At 38.1% G+C, this 14,634-nt stretch overlaps 1 protein-coding gene across 1 annotated transcript in view; it reads left to right on the top strand.

Moving 5' to 3' along the window:
* Positions 1 to 14,634, top strand: part of TPCN2 (two pore segment channel 2) — a 47,787-nt gene that overhangs the window by 25,929 nt on the left and 7,224 nt on the right. The window contains exons 11-20 of the mRNA XM_029285643.1: positions 721 to 818; positions 982 to 1,063; positions 1,176 to 1,262; positions 5,965 to 6,084; positions 6,931 to 6,990; positions 7,080 to 7,208; positions 8,617 to 8,666; positions 9,273 to 9,372; positions 9,473 to 9,544; positions 14,302 to 14,378. Coding sequence (XP_029141476.1) covers positions 721 to 818; positions 982 to 1,063; positions 1,176 to 1,262; positions 5,965 to 6,084; positions 6,931 to 6,990; positions 7,080 to 7,208; positions 8,617 to 8,666; positions 9,273 to 9,372; positions 9,473 to 9,544; positions 14,302 to 14,378 — 875 coding nt within the window. The remainder of the gene's footprint in view (positions 1 to 720; positions 819 to 981; positions 1,064 to 1,175; positions 1,263 to 5,964; positions 6,085 to 6,930; positions 6,991 to 7,079; positions 7,209 to 8,616; positions 8,667 to 9,272; positions 9,373 to 9,472; positions 9,545 to 14,301; positions 14,379 to 14,634) is intronic.

The raw sequence follows: 14,634 nt of genomic DNA, 5'->3' as shown, positions 1-14,634 counted from the left end.
GATAAACTTTGGCTAATGGGACCAAGTTAATCTTTCATTAACTGCTGGGCCCATGCTATACTCATAACATTTCCATTAGATGGACTGAAATTTTTGTTTTGAATAGGCAGGGTTAAACATTATTCCATGTTTTAATCTGTCACAGAGCTTACATGTCCGTCCTTTGCTTTTCATTAGCCTCTATGATTTGGACATTAGTTGTTGAGTGTTAGGCTTTGGGTACCACAAAAAGGGGGATTAGAACCACCCATGATAATCTACCTTTAGCTCCTTAGTATTTCAGAAAGTGGCTTCTTTTTCTGAGATTCGTACCCATTATTCCTTTGAATTGATAATTGAGAAATTTGAGAAATATATCCATATGAATATGGATAATATTCATTTCCTTTCTGGCCATCCTGATTTTGTACTTCTGGCAAAACCAAGATTCATATCTTTGGGTTTCAGTAATTGCTACTTCAAAACATTCTGTAACTTTATCTTTCACAGTAATGGCCTACATAAATATCCATTGGTCTAGATCACAGGTGTCAAACTTGCCGGATCACGTGACATGTCACGACATATCGCGACTTTTTTTTGCATTGCTGGAGCTGGGGTGGGCGCGGCCTCATATGATGCAAGCGACCCGCGGGCTGGCAGTTTGACACCCCTGATCTAGATGTCTGTATCTTTCTGCTGTTATTTTGGATGGGCTTCCTTTTCATACATTTTTTTTAGAAATCGGTTCAATCATCGCTTTTCCGGAGACGCTTGGGGATCCGTGCTGCCTTTGAAGTTCTTTGTTCTTTGAAAGAGACTTCGATCAATAAAAATATGTAAGTGAAAGACATCTTAAAGGCCTGATGGAAAATTAGTAAATGTGCGTAATTATGCATAAGGTGTGCCTGTGTGGAGGCTGAATAGCAGAAGGTTTATGTGGCTTTTGCTTTCCTAGTTTGAGTGTCCACTTTCCCATATATTTTGCTTTTGGTTTCCTAGCTTGTGTGTCCAATCTGAAGCTCTTCTTCAAGTCCTCCAGAAAGTAAAAATGGATTCCTACTGCAAAGAAGCAATCATTAGGGTAGGACACCATTTGTAGTTAAGCGTGTGTTACTTTAGTTTGTTTTAAAGATACTGTTTTTACTGACCTATGACATCTGCTTGATACATACCTGTTTCTGTTACATGTGCAGAAGCTTAAATCTTGCCCTCCAGGAGAGCTGTCAGCTACTCAGTTTCAGACACTTTTTGAGGAACTCGACAAGCATAAAGTTAAAGAGGTAAGAGACTAGCTGTTGCTGATGCGGTTTGTATAAACTTGTGAGCTATAAATACTTGAATCTATCTAGATATGTAATGAAATTGAAAAACAATTCTTGGCAATATTGAGAAACGGGACAGATTTTACAGCAGTAACTGTCCTGTAGCTGCGATGCTTTTAAATATGCTTAAAACATATTTAAGTATGTTTGCCTTGAATGTTTTTTTCTATTGGCTTTTCCTAGCTGCTGCTTTTATCTACCATTTCTTTTTTCCTGTAGCACTATTGTAAAACCACTTTGAAATTCTGCACAATGGAAAGTAATAAGAAACAAATACATGTTTCAAGGACATTTCTGAAACTTTGCTTTCAGGGAGTGATGAGGGGCTATATATGTTAATGGCAAGGATGGATGGATGAACATAACATCAGAATAGGGAAGTGCAAGCCAAAGGCCACTCTTGGCTTCAATAGTTTGTGGTACCAAAAGTAAGCTGGCTATGAATCAGAGAAATAGACATTATTAAGACTAACATTTTTCCCCCTTTTGTAAATTAAATATTATAATTGAGTAGTAACTTTTAGAAGCTTTCTAGAGGTTGGAAGTTATGTATCCTATTAGTACAGTGTTTCTGTACTCTTGAATGAGACTACTGTTTGATAATGTTCTGTCTAAATTTAAGATTATTATGAGGAATGTAATATTTGCGGTAATTTGTGTAAAAATATCTACAACAGTGGAATACTGTCTACTATGCCAGAGCCCAACTACGTACCCCATATACTCTAAATTTTTCAGATATTGATAAGTATTCATTGTTGATAATTGAGCCATATCCATTTTGGGGTTAGAAGCCTTTTTATTAATGAACCATTGATAAGTTGTGTATTTAAATATGCAAAGATACAGGTATAATTTTTTTCCTGCCACTCTGTCATGATATCCTTTCCCCCACCCAGCTTTTAAAGAGAGTATAAATTTAAGGAGAATCATATATACAGGTAGTCTTCAACTTATAACAGTTCATTTAGTGACCGTTCAAAGTTACAACGGCGGTGAAAAAAAGTGATTTATGACCATTTTTCAACTCACAGATGTTGCTCCATGGCCATGTGATCAAAATTAAAATATTTGGCAACTGACTCATATTTAAGACGGTTGCCATATTCCGGACGACTTTGACTGTAATTCCCTCCCCCCCTCCCTTTTTCTTTCTCATGGGGGGTGCAAAGACTTACGACATCGTCTTCTTCTAACCCATCAAACCCCTTGACCACCACCACGAGGACTTTTCCCTTTCCCGACTCTGCTGTTGGACCTCCCGCCATGATTTGGAGCTGTATTCCAGGAGGGAACTGCTGGCCCTGNGCTGAGAGGTCCAAAAGCACAAGGACAGAGGAATAACCCCTGTCCCGGGCCCTCCAGAGATCATTCACCAACGTGACCAATGCCGTTTCCGTGCTGTGTCCCGGCCTGAAGCCCGACTGGTATGGGTCTAGATAATCTGCTTCCTCCAGGTGCCGCGGGAACTGCCATGCAACCACACTCTCAACAACCTTCGCCGTGACCGCATGCATGCACAAACGGGGCCGCGGATGCTAGCGTGAGTGGGGGGAATGCGCGCCCATGTATGCGCACACCAGCCAGCCGTTTCTGTGGCCCACTGGCCATGAGCCTGCAGCCAGTCCTGGGCTGCGGACCATAGGTTGAGGATCCCTGTTCTAACATATATTCCAACAGAATCACATTCAGTGAAAACTTATATAAACATGCACAAAAAGAGTTTCCTCTGCAAGGTTTATCTTAACTATGTCATACATATTGTCCCTTTGTATTACAATTATCAAAAATATTTCCTGTTTATATGAAATGAGACTGATGGGTTTCCTGTCTGTATGCAATGTAATGTTTTCTTCAACTTCCAGTTGTTGTTTTTAAATATTGGATAAACTTTGGCTAATGGGACCAAGTTAATCTTTCATTAACCGCTGGGCCCATGCTATACTCATAACATTTCCATTAGATGGACTGAAATTTTTGCTTTGAATAGGCAGGGTTAAACATTATTCCATGTTTTAATCTGTCACAGAGCTTACATGTCGGTCCTTTGCTTTTCATTAGCCTCTATGATTTGGACATTAGTTGTTGAGTGTTAGGCTTTGGGTACCACAAAAAGGGGGATTAGAACCACCCATGATAATCTACCTTTAGCTCCTTAGTATTTCAGAAAGTGGCTTCTTTTTCTGAGATTCGTACCCATTATTCCTTTGAATTGATAATTGAGAAATTTGAGAAATATATCCATATGAATATGGATAATATTCATTTCCTTTCTGGCCATCCTGATTTTGTACTTCTGGCAAAACCAAGATTCATATCTTTGGGTTTCAGTAATTGCTACTTCAAAACATTCTGTAACTTTATCTTTCACAGTAATGGCCTACATAAATATTCATTGGTCTAGATCACAGGTGTCAAACTTGCCGGATCACGTGACATGTCACGACGTATCGCGACTTTTTTTTGCATTGCTGGAGCTGGGGTGGGCGCGGCCTCATATGATGCAAGTGGCCCGCGGGCTGGCAGTTTGACACCCCTGATCTAGATGACTGTATCTTTCTGCTGTTATTTTGGATGGGCTTTCTTTTCATACATTTTTTTAGAAATCGATTCAATCATCGCTTTTCCGGAGACGCTTGGGTATCCGTGCTGCCTTTGAAGTTCTTTGTTCTTTGAAAGAGACTTCGATCAATAAAAATATGTAAGTGAAAGACATCTTAAAGGCCTGATGGGAAATAAGTAAATGTGCGTAATTACGCATAAGGTGTGCCTGTGCGATGGCTGAATAGCAGAAGGTTTATGTGGCTTTTGCTTTCCTAGTTTGAGTGTCCACTTTCCCATATATTTTGCTTTTGGTTTCCTAGCTTGTGTGTCCAATCTGAAGCTCTTCTTCAAGTCCTCCAGAAAGTAAAAATGGATTCCTACTGCAAAGAAGCAATCATTAGGGTAGGACACCATTTGTAGTTAAGCGTGTGTTACTTTAGTTTGTTTTAAAGATACTGTTTTTACTGACCTATGACATCTGCATGATACATACCTGTTTCTGTTACATGTGCAGAAGCTTAAATTTTGCCCTCCAGGAGAGCTGTCAGCTACTCAGTTTCAGACACTTTTTGATGAACTCGACAAGCATAAAGTTAAAGAGGTATGAGACTAGCTGTTGCTGATGCGGTTCGTATAAACTTGTGAGCTATAAATACTTGAATCTATCTAGATATGTAATGAAATTGAAAAACAATTCTTGGCAATATTGAGAAATGGGACAGATTTTACAGCAGTAACTGTCCTGTAGCTGCGATGCTTTTAAATATGCTTAAAACATATTTAAGTATGTTTGCCTTGAATGTTTTTTTCTATTGGCTTTTCCTAGCTGCTGCTTTTATCTATCATTTCTTTTTTCCTGTAGCACTATTGTAAAACCACTTTGAAATTCTGCACAATGGAAAGTAATAAGAAACAAATACATGTTTCAAGGACATTTCTGAAACTTTGCTTTCAGGGAGTGATGAGGGGCTATATATGTTAATGGCAAGGATGGATGGATGAACATAACATCAGAATAGGGAAATGCAAGCCAAAGGCCACTCTTGGCTTCAATAGTTTGTGGAACCAAAAATAAGCTGGCTATGAATCAGAGAAATAGACATTGTTAAGACTAACATTTCCCCCCCTTTTGTAAATTAAATATTATAATTGAGTAGTAACTTTTAGAAGCTTTCTAGAGGTTGGAAGTTATGTATCCTATTAGTACAGTGTTTCTGTACTCTTGAATGAGACTACTGATTAGTAATGTTCTGTCTAAATTTAAGATTATTATGAGGAATGTAATATTTGCGGTAATTTGTGTAAAAATATCTACAACAGTGGAATACTGTCTACTATGCCAGAGCCCACCTACGTACCCCATATACTCTAAATTTTTCAGATATTGATAAGTATTCATTGTTGATAATTGAGCCATATCCATTTTGGGGTTAGAAGCGTTTTTATTAATGAACCATTGATAAATTGTGTATTTAAATATGCAAAGATGCAGGTATAATTTTTTTTCCTGCCACTCTGTCACGATATCCTTTCCCCCACCCAGCTTTTAAAGAGAGTATAAACTTAAGGAGAATCATATATACAGGTAGTCTTCAACTTATAAAAGTTCATTTAGTGACCGTTCAAAGTTACAACAGCGGTGAAAAAAAGTGATTTATGACCATTTTTCAACTCACAGATGTTGCTCCATGGCCATGTGATCAAAATTAAAATATTTGGCAACTGACTCATATTTAAGACGGTTGCCATATTCCGGGGTCATGTGATCACCTTTTGCAGCCTTCTGACAAGCAAAGTCAATGGGGAAGCCAGATTCACTTAACAGCTGTGTTACTAACTTGACAACTGCAGGGATTCACTGAACAACAGTGGCAAGAAAGGTTGTAAAATGGGGCAAAACTCACTTAACAAATGTCTCACTTAGCAACATAAATTTTGGGCTTAATTGTGGTCGTAAGTTGAGGACTACTTTCAATGGCAGGCATTGCTCAGGCATATGCATCAAACTGACGAAATGGTATGCCCTTTTTCAGACAATATCCCAAAGCCACATTTTCTTCAAGGCATCCTGTAAAAATAATTCCTGATAAGACTTTCTCATTCTGCTTTTTTTCAGCGTCCTTCCCAACCAGATTATCAGTCACCATTCTTACAGCGAGTTCAGTTTATTTTTGGACATCACTACTTTGGGTATTTAGGAAACCTTGTAGCACTAGCAAATATTTTCTGTGTATGCGTAAGTACATGGTGCCATTTGAAGTAGCGTCTTCTCTTTGTGAGGAAAGTTCTTTCCTTATTGTATGTAAGAAAAATACTTAATAAAAGTATTTAAAGTATTAAGAAATGTCTTAATCATTTTATGTAAGTTAGCTTCATCTGTCCACTGAAGGATACAGGAGTCCTAGGTTAAAATTCCAGCCTCCTGCTATGGTTTACACCACAAACAGAAGATTGAAACATTGATCTGAAGCTATATCAGATAGCTTAAAAAAGAATTATAATTAATACAATGATTATATGTGTCTTTTCTTGCAAAAAGATGATGGCTGGACCTATGTCTTTATTTTATTTTCACAAACTGTGTGAGATAGATTAGGCTGAGGCTATGCAACTGCCCTGCTATATCTTAAGATGTTTCGTGACAAATTAGAATTTGAACCCAGCTCTTTCTAGTCTTGGTCAGATATTTTATCCAATGGCTTTGCTGATATTCGTGTTTTGCAGCTGTATATAAGTAGGAACCAGGGGTAACCTGGTTCTGAATGCTATTGGCCTGGGGGATATTTTATTTCTGTAAGGCATTGTGTTTCTTAGACTATTTGACTTAGACGATCAAACAAAATGCAGTTCAGTGATTAGTTCATATATGACTGGTCAGATTAGCTTAGAAAACCTTCTGGAGATTTGATTGGCATGCAGATCTAATATCTTTATGCCTAACAAGTAGTGTAGGCAGTAGGTTGACTAATGTTTTTCATGGACTGTTGGTTTTTCATGGCTATTTTATATGTTCTAGATGCATCACTTATAATGAACTGTAATTGTTTTGCCTCTGATAACCTGCGAGCCTTTTCTTTCCCAGGGAGTCATGGTAATAGATGCAGATAAGCCACCTGCTCTGCGAGATGACTTTTTTTTAGGGGTAAGACCATCTATTCCGTGAGACCCTGTTCTTGTTACTCTCCAAAAGCTCTGATTTAAATTTTCACTTTAACTCTTTTTCCCCCCAAGGTTACAAACTGTTTCTTTATTTTGTACTACCTTCTGGAAATGTTGCTGAAATTAATGGCCTTGGGATTAAAAAGATATTTATCCTATCCAAGCAACGTATTTGATGGACTTCTGACTTTGGTCCTGATGGTAAGCGTCATGGAATTATTTCCATTCTGCTTTTACATAATAGTTCTTCCAGAAGAGTTTTCAAGACGTGCTTTGTTTTGAAGAAAGCTCATAAAGATATTCCTTTGAAAGTGCTTTATGAAAACCTCTTATCGCTTTGTGAGGCCCTGATTTCCTTTTTTCTAAGTGGGTGTGTGTCATTCTTTGTATGTGTGCCAATAGCACTTAGTGACAATAGCACTTAGACTTATATACCGCTTCATAGTGCTTTACAGCCCTCTCTAAGCGGTTTATGGAGTCAGCATATTGCCCCCAACAATCTGGGTCATCATTTTACCAACCTTGGAAAGGATGGAAGGCTGAGTCAAGCTCGTTCTGGTCAGGATTGAACTGCTGGCAGTTGGCAGAATTAGCCTGCAATACTGTGTTGCCACAGTTCATGACTTGTTGGAGGGATGGGGAGAGGACTCATCCTTCCAGAGCAAACCTGGACATTTTACGGCCCCCGGGCCACATTTGGCCCTTTGGCTATCCCTGTCTGGTTTGCATGTGCAAATAGCAATAGCGCTTAGACTTATATACTGCTTCACAGTTCTTTACAGCCCTCTCTAAGCGGTTTACAGAGTCAGCATATGGCGCCCAACAATCTGGATCCTCATTTTACCCATTTTGGAAGGATGAAAGGCTGAGTCAACCTTGAGCTGGTGAAACTTGAACTGCTGGCAGTTGGCAGTCAGCAGAATTAGCCTGCAATACTGCATTCTACTACTGCGCCACCATGGCTCTTAAATAAGAGAGTGGTGTGTGTGTTTGTGTGTGTGTGTGTGTATAGTATGCACATATGTGTCTGTTAGGATAGGTAGATGTGAATCAACTCTTCAAATGAGATATTTGATATTATTCAAATTAGATGTTTGATAGGAAATTAAGTGTATTTAGTACTCATTAACTGAATAACAATTAATTTAATATTTTGCCTAGCATTGCCCTTGTTTTTAATTTCACTTTAAGCTAGGATACATGCATGCACGCATACACACATGCATAGATATATTTCCAGGAATGATTTCAGTGGAAGTTGGCAGTTAAGATGGGCAAAATATAGGATTTTATTTGTGTTTACCACTCCCCCTTCCATTTAATCCTGTGGAGGGGTGCTGCTGCTCATCTTAAATTCAGAATTGTCTTCCTTTTGAATTAAAAACTTCTTGTTGAGCTTTGTTTATTGTTCATTTCCCTTCCCCATGTTATACTTGAATAATATTAATTTCTAGTAAATGGATCTGACCCAGTGATGAACAAATGGACTTCTTAATCTCTTCTTCCTCGCATCCTTTTGCTGCCTCCCCCCATCTGTTCCCAGCCCTTGAACAACATTGGGGTCACATACCCCAGTCAGTTATAATTTTTACTTCTTCTCTTCCCAAAGGTTTTGGAGGTGTCCACATTTGCTGTATATGGGTTTCCTCATCCAGGCTGGTATGTGTCCTTAGTAAGCAATGTTTGGCTACTTTGAAATTGGTATCTGGAACAGTGCTTCTAGTAACAGCTGATTATGTTCAGTTGGAACATTGGAGCGGAAAAAATCAAAAAGAGAAGCTATTTCTTGCATAGTGTAACATGATTTTTTTTCTGTCTGATTCAGTCATTTAGAAGTATCAAGATACTCTTTCAAAGGGGTGTGAATATAAAGTCTCTGTTTTTTACAGAGAAAGGATTACAATATTGGGATTTTTACCACATAGCATTTTTATTTTTACTCCTTATAAAAAGGAGTGAAAAATAAAAAGTTGTATAGACCTGTCAGATCACAACAGCTGTAAAACTGCTGCAAATATGTGTAAACTCCATCCTACTGTATTTAATCTTGAAATAATGACAACAAAATCATTCAAGAATGGAAAATAATGGTTAAGATTCAGGTTTTTATTTTATGTTCGGTTTTGGTTTCTTTCTTTTTTCCCCCTAACATCTGGCATTGCTAAAATTATGTTTTGGTTGGTTGAAAGAACAACCCCTTTTAATGTTGATGGTGGCTCCTCTCTGGTTTTTTTTCCTGCAAATGTCTTTTTCTTGTTTTCCTAGGAGACCTGAAATGTTGGGATTGCTGTCTCTATGGGACATGGTTCGTCTAGCAAATATGCTGATTGTGTTCAGATTTTTAAGGATCATCCCAAACATTACAGTAATTTCATTTTTTGTGTGTAGATTTTAATATTGCTTTTCTCTCTTAAGATGAAAGAATGTAAAAAAACCCCACTAATGATTTCTTTCTTCTCCCCAAGTTCATGTCTTTAGTTGCCAGTACACTGCTGGATCTAGTGAAAAACATAAGAACCTTTGCAGGAATTCTGGTGGTAAGTAAACAAAAAGCAAAAAAATAATAATAATGATTTGTGCATTATTTTGAAATAATTTTTGTCAAGAAATAATTTTTGTCAAGAAACATTGGCAATTTGTGGAAACGAATCTTGGCGATTCTATTGTTTCAATAAATTAATCAAATAGTTTTTTTTCATAGTGACTGCCCACCCATTCTATCTTTCTGTCTCTTTTTCTCTCTAATGCTTGAACTTGGTCAAGCACCCAGTACAAAGATAATAATAAGTTTATCTGTATGGGACCTTCCTAGGTTTATAGGCATCAATCTGTTGTAAAAAAAAAATACAATTAAAAAAAGACATGGACTAAGAATGAGCTGTGAACTTCCAGGATCTATGGAATACTAAGAGCAGCTGACTCATGGAAAACTAATTTGTCAGCTAAAAAGAGTGTAATATACCCAGTCTTGGGGGGAAGGAAATGGGAGGCATACTTTGAGCCTAAAAAATACTTCCCAGAGAAAGAGAATATTTCTAGATGCAGGGATATTTTCACAGATGAATGATGCCTCTCATATTTGCTGCATTTCCTTTCCCTCTTGTATTCCTGTTAAACTATTAAGGCAACACGCTTCAACAAAGCATTAAATGATATCATAGTTGGAGGGATACTGGGATACCCATGAGGCCTCTGCATGCTGGTTGGAGTCTTTAATGTTGTTGTTTTTAAGGAATGGTGCTTTGCACAGTTAGGATAAATGAGTCCTGCAGAGTTAGTGTAGACTAAGGGTGGACTTGGTGTCAGCAGGGAAGCAAAGCTACACTTGCAAGCCTTCTACACATTTCAAGAGTATTTCAGGAAAGAAGAGAAAAATACTGCATGAATTTTTAAGAAATTAAAGAAGGAAAATGCTAATTGATATTTAGCAAATGTTTGGGAAGCAGAGAAGTTCAAGGGCAACTGAAATCCTGACAGCTTACAATCTCAAAACATCCAGTTCTGGGGCGCTATTTACTTTTAAGATTTTTTTTTATTACTTTGAATGGGGAATGGGGAAAAGTCTGGGGAATGGGGAAGCTTTTCCCAGTCTTATTTATTTGCTCTCCCCAAGACACTCAGCTATGAAGAAGGTAGGAGCCATGTAAGAATTTTCATGGAGTGCGTGCTATGATACTTTTTTGAAATTCTCCATGTACCAAATTATTCATAGAGCATATGGTATTTGTGTTTATGTGTGTGCGTGTATGTGTGTGTGTGTTTGCACGCGTGCCTTTGGATCAGTCTTGAGACCTAGCAAAAGCTGTACTGGATAAGTCTCTGTAGTTTGCAACATTTTGGGGAGTGGTTTGTCATTGCTTTCTATTGTTGAGGAGATTGTGACTGATCCAAAGTCACCCAGCTGGCTTTGTGACTAAGTCTGAACTATAATTCACAGTCTCCTGATTTCCAGCTTGGTATCTTTAATCACTATACCAACAGACAGACTGACACTCTGTTTTTAGCTCTCTGTTTCTGAAAAGAAAATACTACTAATAATTAAAATGTAAGCAGTCTTCAACTTAAGATCACAATTGGGGATTGGAATTTCCATCGTAGGTCAGAACAGTCATAAAGTGTGACAGGACCGGATTTGCCAGCCATTTTTATCACTGTGGTCGTTAAGTGATTCATGCAGTTGCTAAATGAATCCACCACCTCCCCAATTGAGTTTGTATGTCAGAAGATTGCTGGAAAGGTGGCAAGTCACAATCACGTGACTGCAGGCTGCTGCAACTGTCATAAACGAGAGCCAGTTGACAAGACCTGAATTGAGATCACATGACTGCAGGGGTGTTGCAACCTTCGTAGCTTCGAAGGCAGGTTTTAAGTTACATTTCCCAAGGTCACTGTAACTTGGAACTGTCATTAAACAGTCATAAGTCAAGGACTCCTGCTCATCTCCTGATGACTACATGGACAGGTCCATATAATTTGGGAACTTGTCGTAGTAGTTTACCAGAATGGTTTTGTTTTTTTCACTTAGTCATGTGGTATGGCTGTGGGATTTCCTGTAGTCTCTCATCCAAGTACTTTTAATATTCTGAGATTAGCAAAGAACAGTTAGATACTGTCCTTAAAACATCTCTTGCCTTGAAATAACCCAGAGTTTTCTAGTGAATGTTATATAGTAAATGTAATGAATGTTATTGGACAATTCCATCAGTTTGCAACCGAGGGAGAAAGAGAATCATTCTGATTCTGTCAAGAGTTAATGGTTTCAGTTAAATAGCTCCTATCCTTAACTTCTTTCTGTTCACTTGTGGCCTTTCTGAGAATCACATCTTTAAATAGTAGTACCTGAATTTGTTTCTCCTACTTGTTCTTCATCTCCCTACCTCTGATGATACTTGCATTATTAATGGATCCTTTGAATTATAATCAGGACCAGTTATATTTCAAAGTGGTCAGTATTGACTCCCAATCCATTATTATCAACAGCAGTCCATTATTGTTATTGCTGTTATTGTTATTATTTGTATTGTTTGCTAAAGTGGTATTTATGAAATTATTTTCAGATAATAAATGTTTGGACAATTCTGAAACTTCAGGGAAGGAGTCAGTGAGCTGAACATTTAATTGTTGGTGTCTGCAAATTGGACAAAAGCCAGCATTTTATTTATGTATCAAAGCAATAAAAAGTGTTTCTACAACTGGAGAAAGAAAGAGAGAGAGGGAGAGAGAGAGAGAAAAAAAAATGTAAATAAATAAATAATTAAATAATCAAATACATGTAATTGCCCATCTCACAAAAATAGTTGCATTATGTATTCCATTCATTCTCCTGCTAGATTGATGAAAGGTTAAACCTCAAGAAACCATAGTCACTCCTCAGTTCTTTTACTATGGGGAAGGAGAAAATTTCCTGCTCAGAAGAACAATTGGTCTCCTTTGCACTAATCCACAGTGATTGCTTCATGAGTTTTAGTTGTATAATACTATTATCCTTTCCTAATGGTGTAGCCATGGTTAGGTTTTGCATGATATTCCTGCTTTAGAAACAGATTCTAGAGTAGAACTAATTATCTTTCAAGTTTAAAATGGATCTTTCTTAATTTTCAGAATTATTTACTTTCTCTCTCCCCCCCTCTTCTCTCTCTCCCCCCCTCTCTCTTTCTCCAGTTGTAGAAACACTTTTTATTGCTTTGAGACTTGTAGTCATTTGTGTGCACGCCTTATAATATACTACCTACTTCATTTTAAGAGACTTAGATAATAATTAATTTGACTTGCTGTGATTATCACAAGGAGGAAAGCTCCATCTATTGGCAGTTTTATGCATTGCAGGGTGAAGATAATCCAGTGCAATTAAAATCTTTTAAATAGTTTGGCAAATAATTCATGGGATTTTTCCACAACAGAGACATAAATACTAACAATTTTCCCAGGCTCACTGAAATGTTTATCTTGCTTAAAGCAAGGCCAGCAATAACATGTGTGTATGAGAAAAAGAGGAATACACATACAATTTGTGTATGCTGCATTTTGATATTATAAGTAACTGTGACTCCATTAGATTTGCTGTGACCCATCTAGATAACATTTGAAAGCATTTATGTGATCATTTTTATAAAAGAAATTGACATTAAAAAAATCACTTATAGATGTTATGATGCTTTTCTGCCAGAAAGTACTTAGTGCCCATCTGAAAATCAGGGTAATGAGAATCCCAGTGAAGTAATTAATTGTTTGAAGGAACATCTATTATGTGCAGAAGCACTACAGCCTGCCTCCGTGTATATGCGTGTATAGGAATAGCAGTGGATAAAGTTTAGGTTATTGAGATATTTGGCTGCAGCCCCCAAACAATATAAGAGGAGAAGCTGTTATAACATTAGGAAGAGCATTACAGGGTTAGAAAGCATATGAATAGGAAGGTGATTTAAATTGTCTTGACTGTCTATATCTACTTTTAAAATTGCCAAACAAGGGTCTTTTGTATAGTTGCTGTCTTCATTCCCTCTCTATTTTTATAATTCAAAGTTAACAGTTCTTTTTTTGTTCCTGGAAAATACGAGCTTGACTATGGATAAGTCCAGGTAACATGGCAAGCCATAAATAAAGCATATCCCTGGATTTCCCAGTTGCTGTTTCTCCTGATTTACAGCAAACTTCTTGTGCAGTCTATTGATAGCTGTGAACAACAAAAAAATAATACCACTGTATTCACATAACTAAATGAACATCCAATCATGGGGTCAGTCTCCTGGAAGTATGATGCAAATAGTAGTGTAAGCTTAAACGATGGGGAGAAGTCAAGAGTTCTACAATAATCCACACTTCTGATTTACTATGTCACCTAAATCAGGGGTCCTCAATCTTTGGGGCACGGTCCACTACCTGGCTGCAGCCTATTGGCCACTGGGCTGGCCGGTGTACTCGTGTGTGCATGTGCATACAGCCCCACTCACGTGAGCATCATAAGAGTCCCGGGTGTTTGTGGCCCCATTCGCACAAGCGTTGCTGCAAGTGTTGTGGGTGTTCGTGGCCCTACTCATGCAAGTGTTGCAGGTGTTTGCTTCCCCATTCGCGCAGGTGCTCATGGCCTCATTCGCGTGAGCAATGAGTGTGTGCGCGCACACACACGAGTGCATGTGTTCACCTCCCAAAAAACCATCCCTTCTTTCCCCCCTCCCCCCCCACTCCGGACTGCCAACCCTGAATGGTTGGAGAACTCTAACCTAAATGAGACTTACACTGTGTTGTTGCATCATTCTCAGTTGGCTGCAGTAGGATGTCAATTTTTATTTCACAGGTGGCTTTCTATGCATTTGCAATAATTGGCATGGAGCTGTTTGGAGGCACCATTACTCCCATGCAGGGCAATGTCAGGTAAGATGGCAGTCAGCACGCCATTCCTGCTTGGAAGAAGGCCAGAAGATACAGTTGGTCTTGTAGCCTCTAGCATAGCATGGAAATAGATCTATAACACTGCTAAATGTTAATAATCTGTTGTGATAAAGATTTTTGGGAGATGTTTCTTGCACAAATTAGGCTGATTTATACAGGTACTCCTCAACTTATGACCACAATTGGGTCCGAAACTTCCATTGGTAAGCAAAGTGGTTGTTAAATGAGTCTCACCCTA

Source organism: Protobothrops mucrosquamatus, unplaced genomic scaffold (genome assembly GCF_001527695.2).
Source record: "Protobothrops mucrosquamatus isolate PMUCROS unplaced genomic scaffold, P.Mucros_1.0 scaffold1989, whole genome shotgun sequence".
Taxonomy (NCBI): Eukaryota; Metazoa; Chordata; class Lepidosauria; order Squamata; family Viperidae; genus Protobothrops; species Protobothrops mucrosquamatus.
The sequence above is the reverse complement of the archived record's forward strand: the minus strand, read 5'-3'. Positions and strand labels throughout refer to the sequence as shown.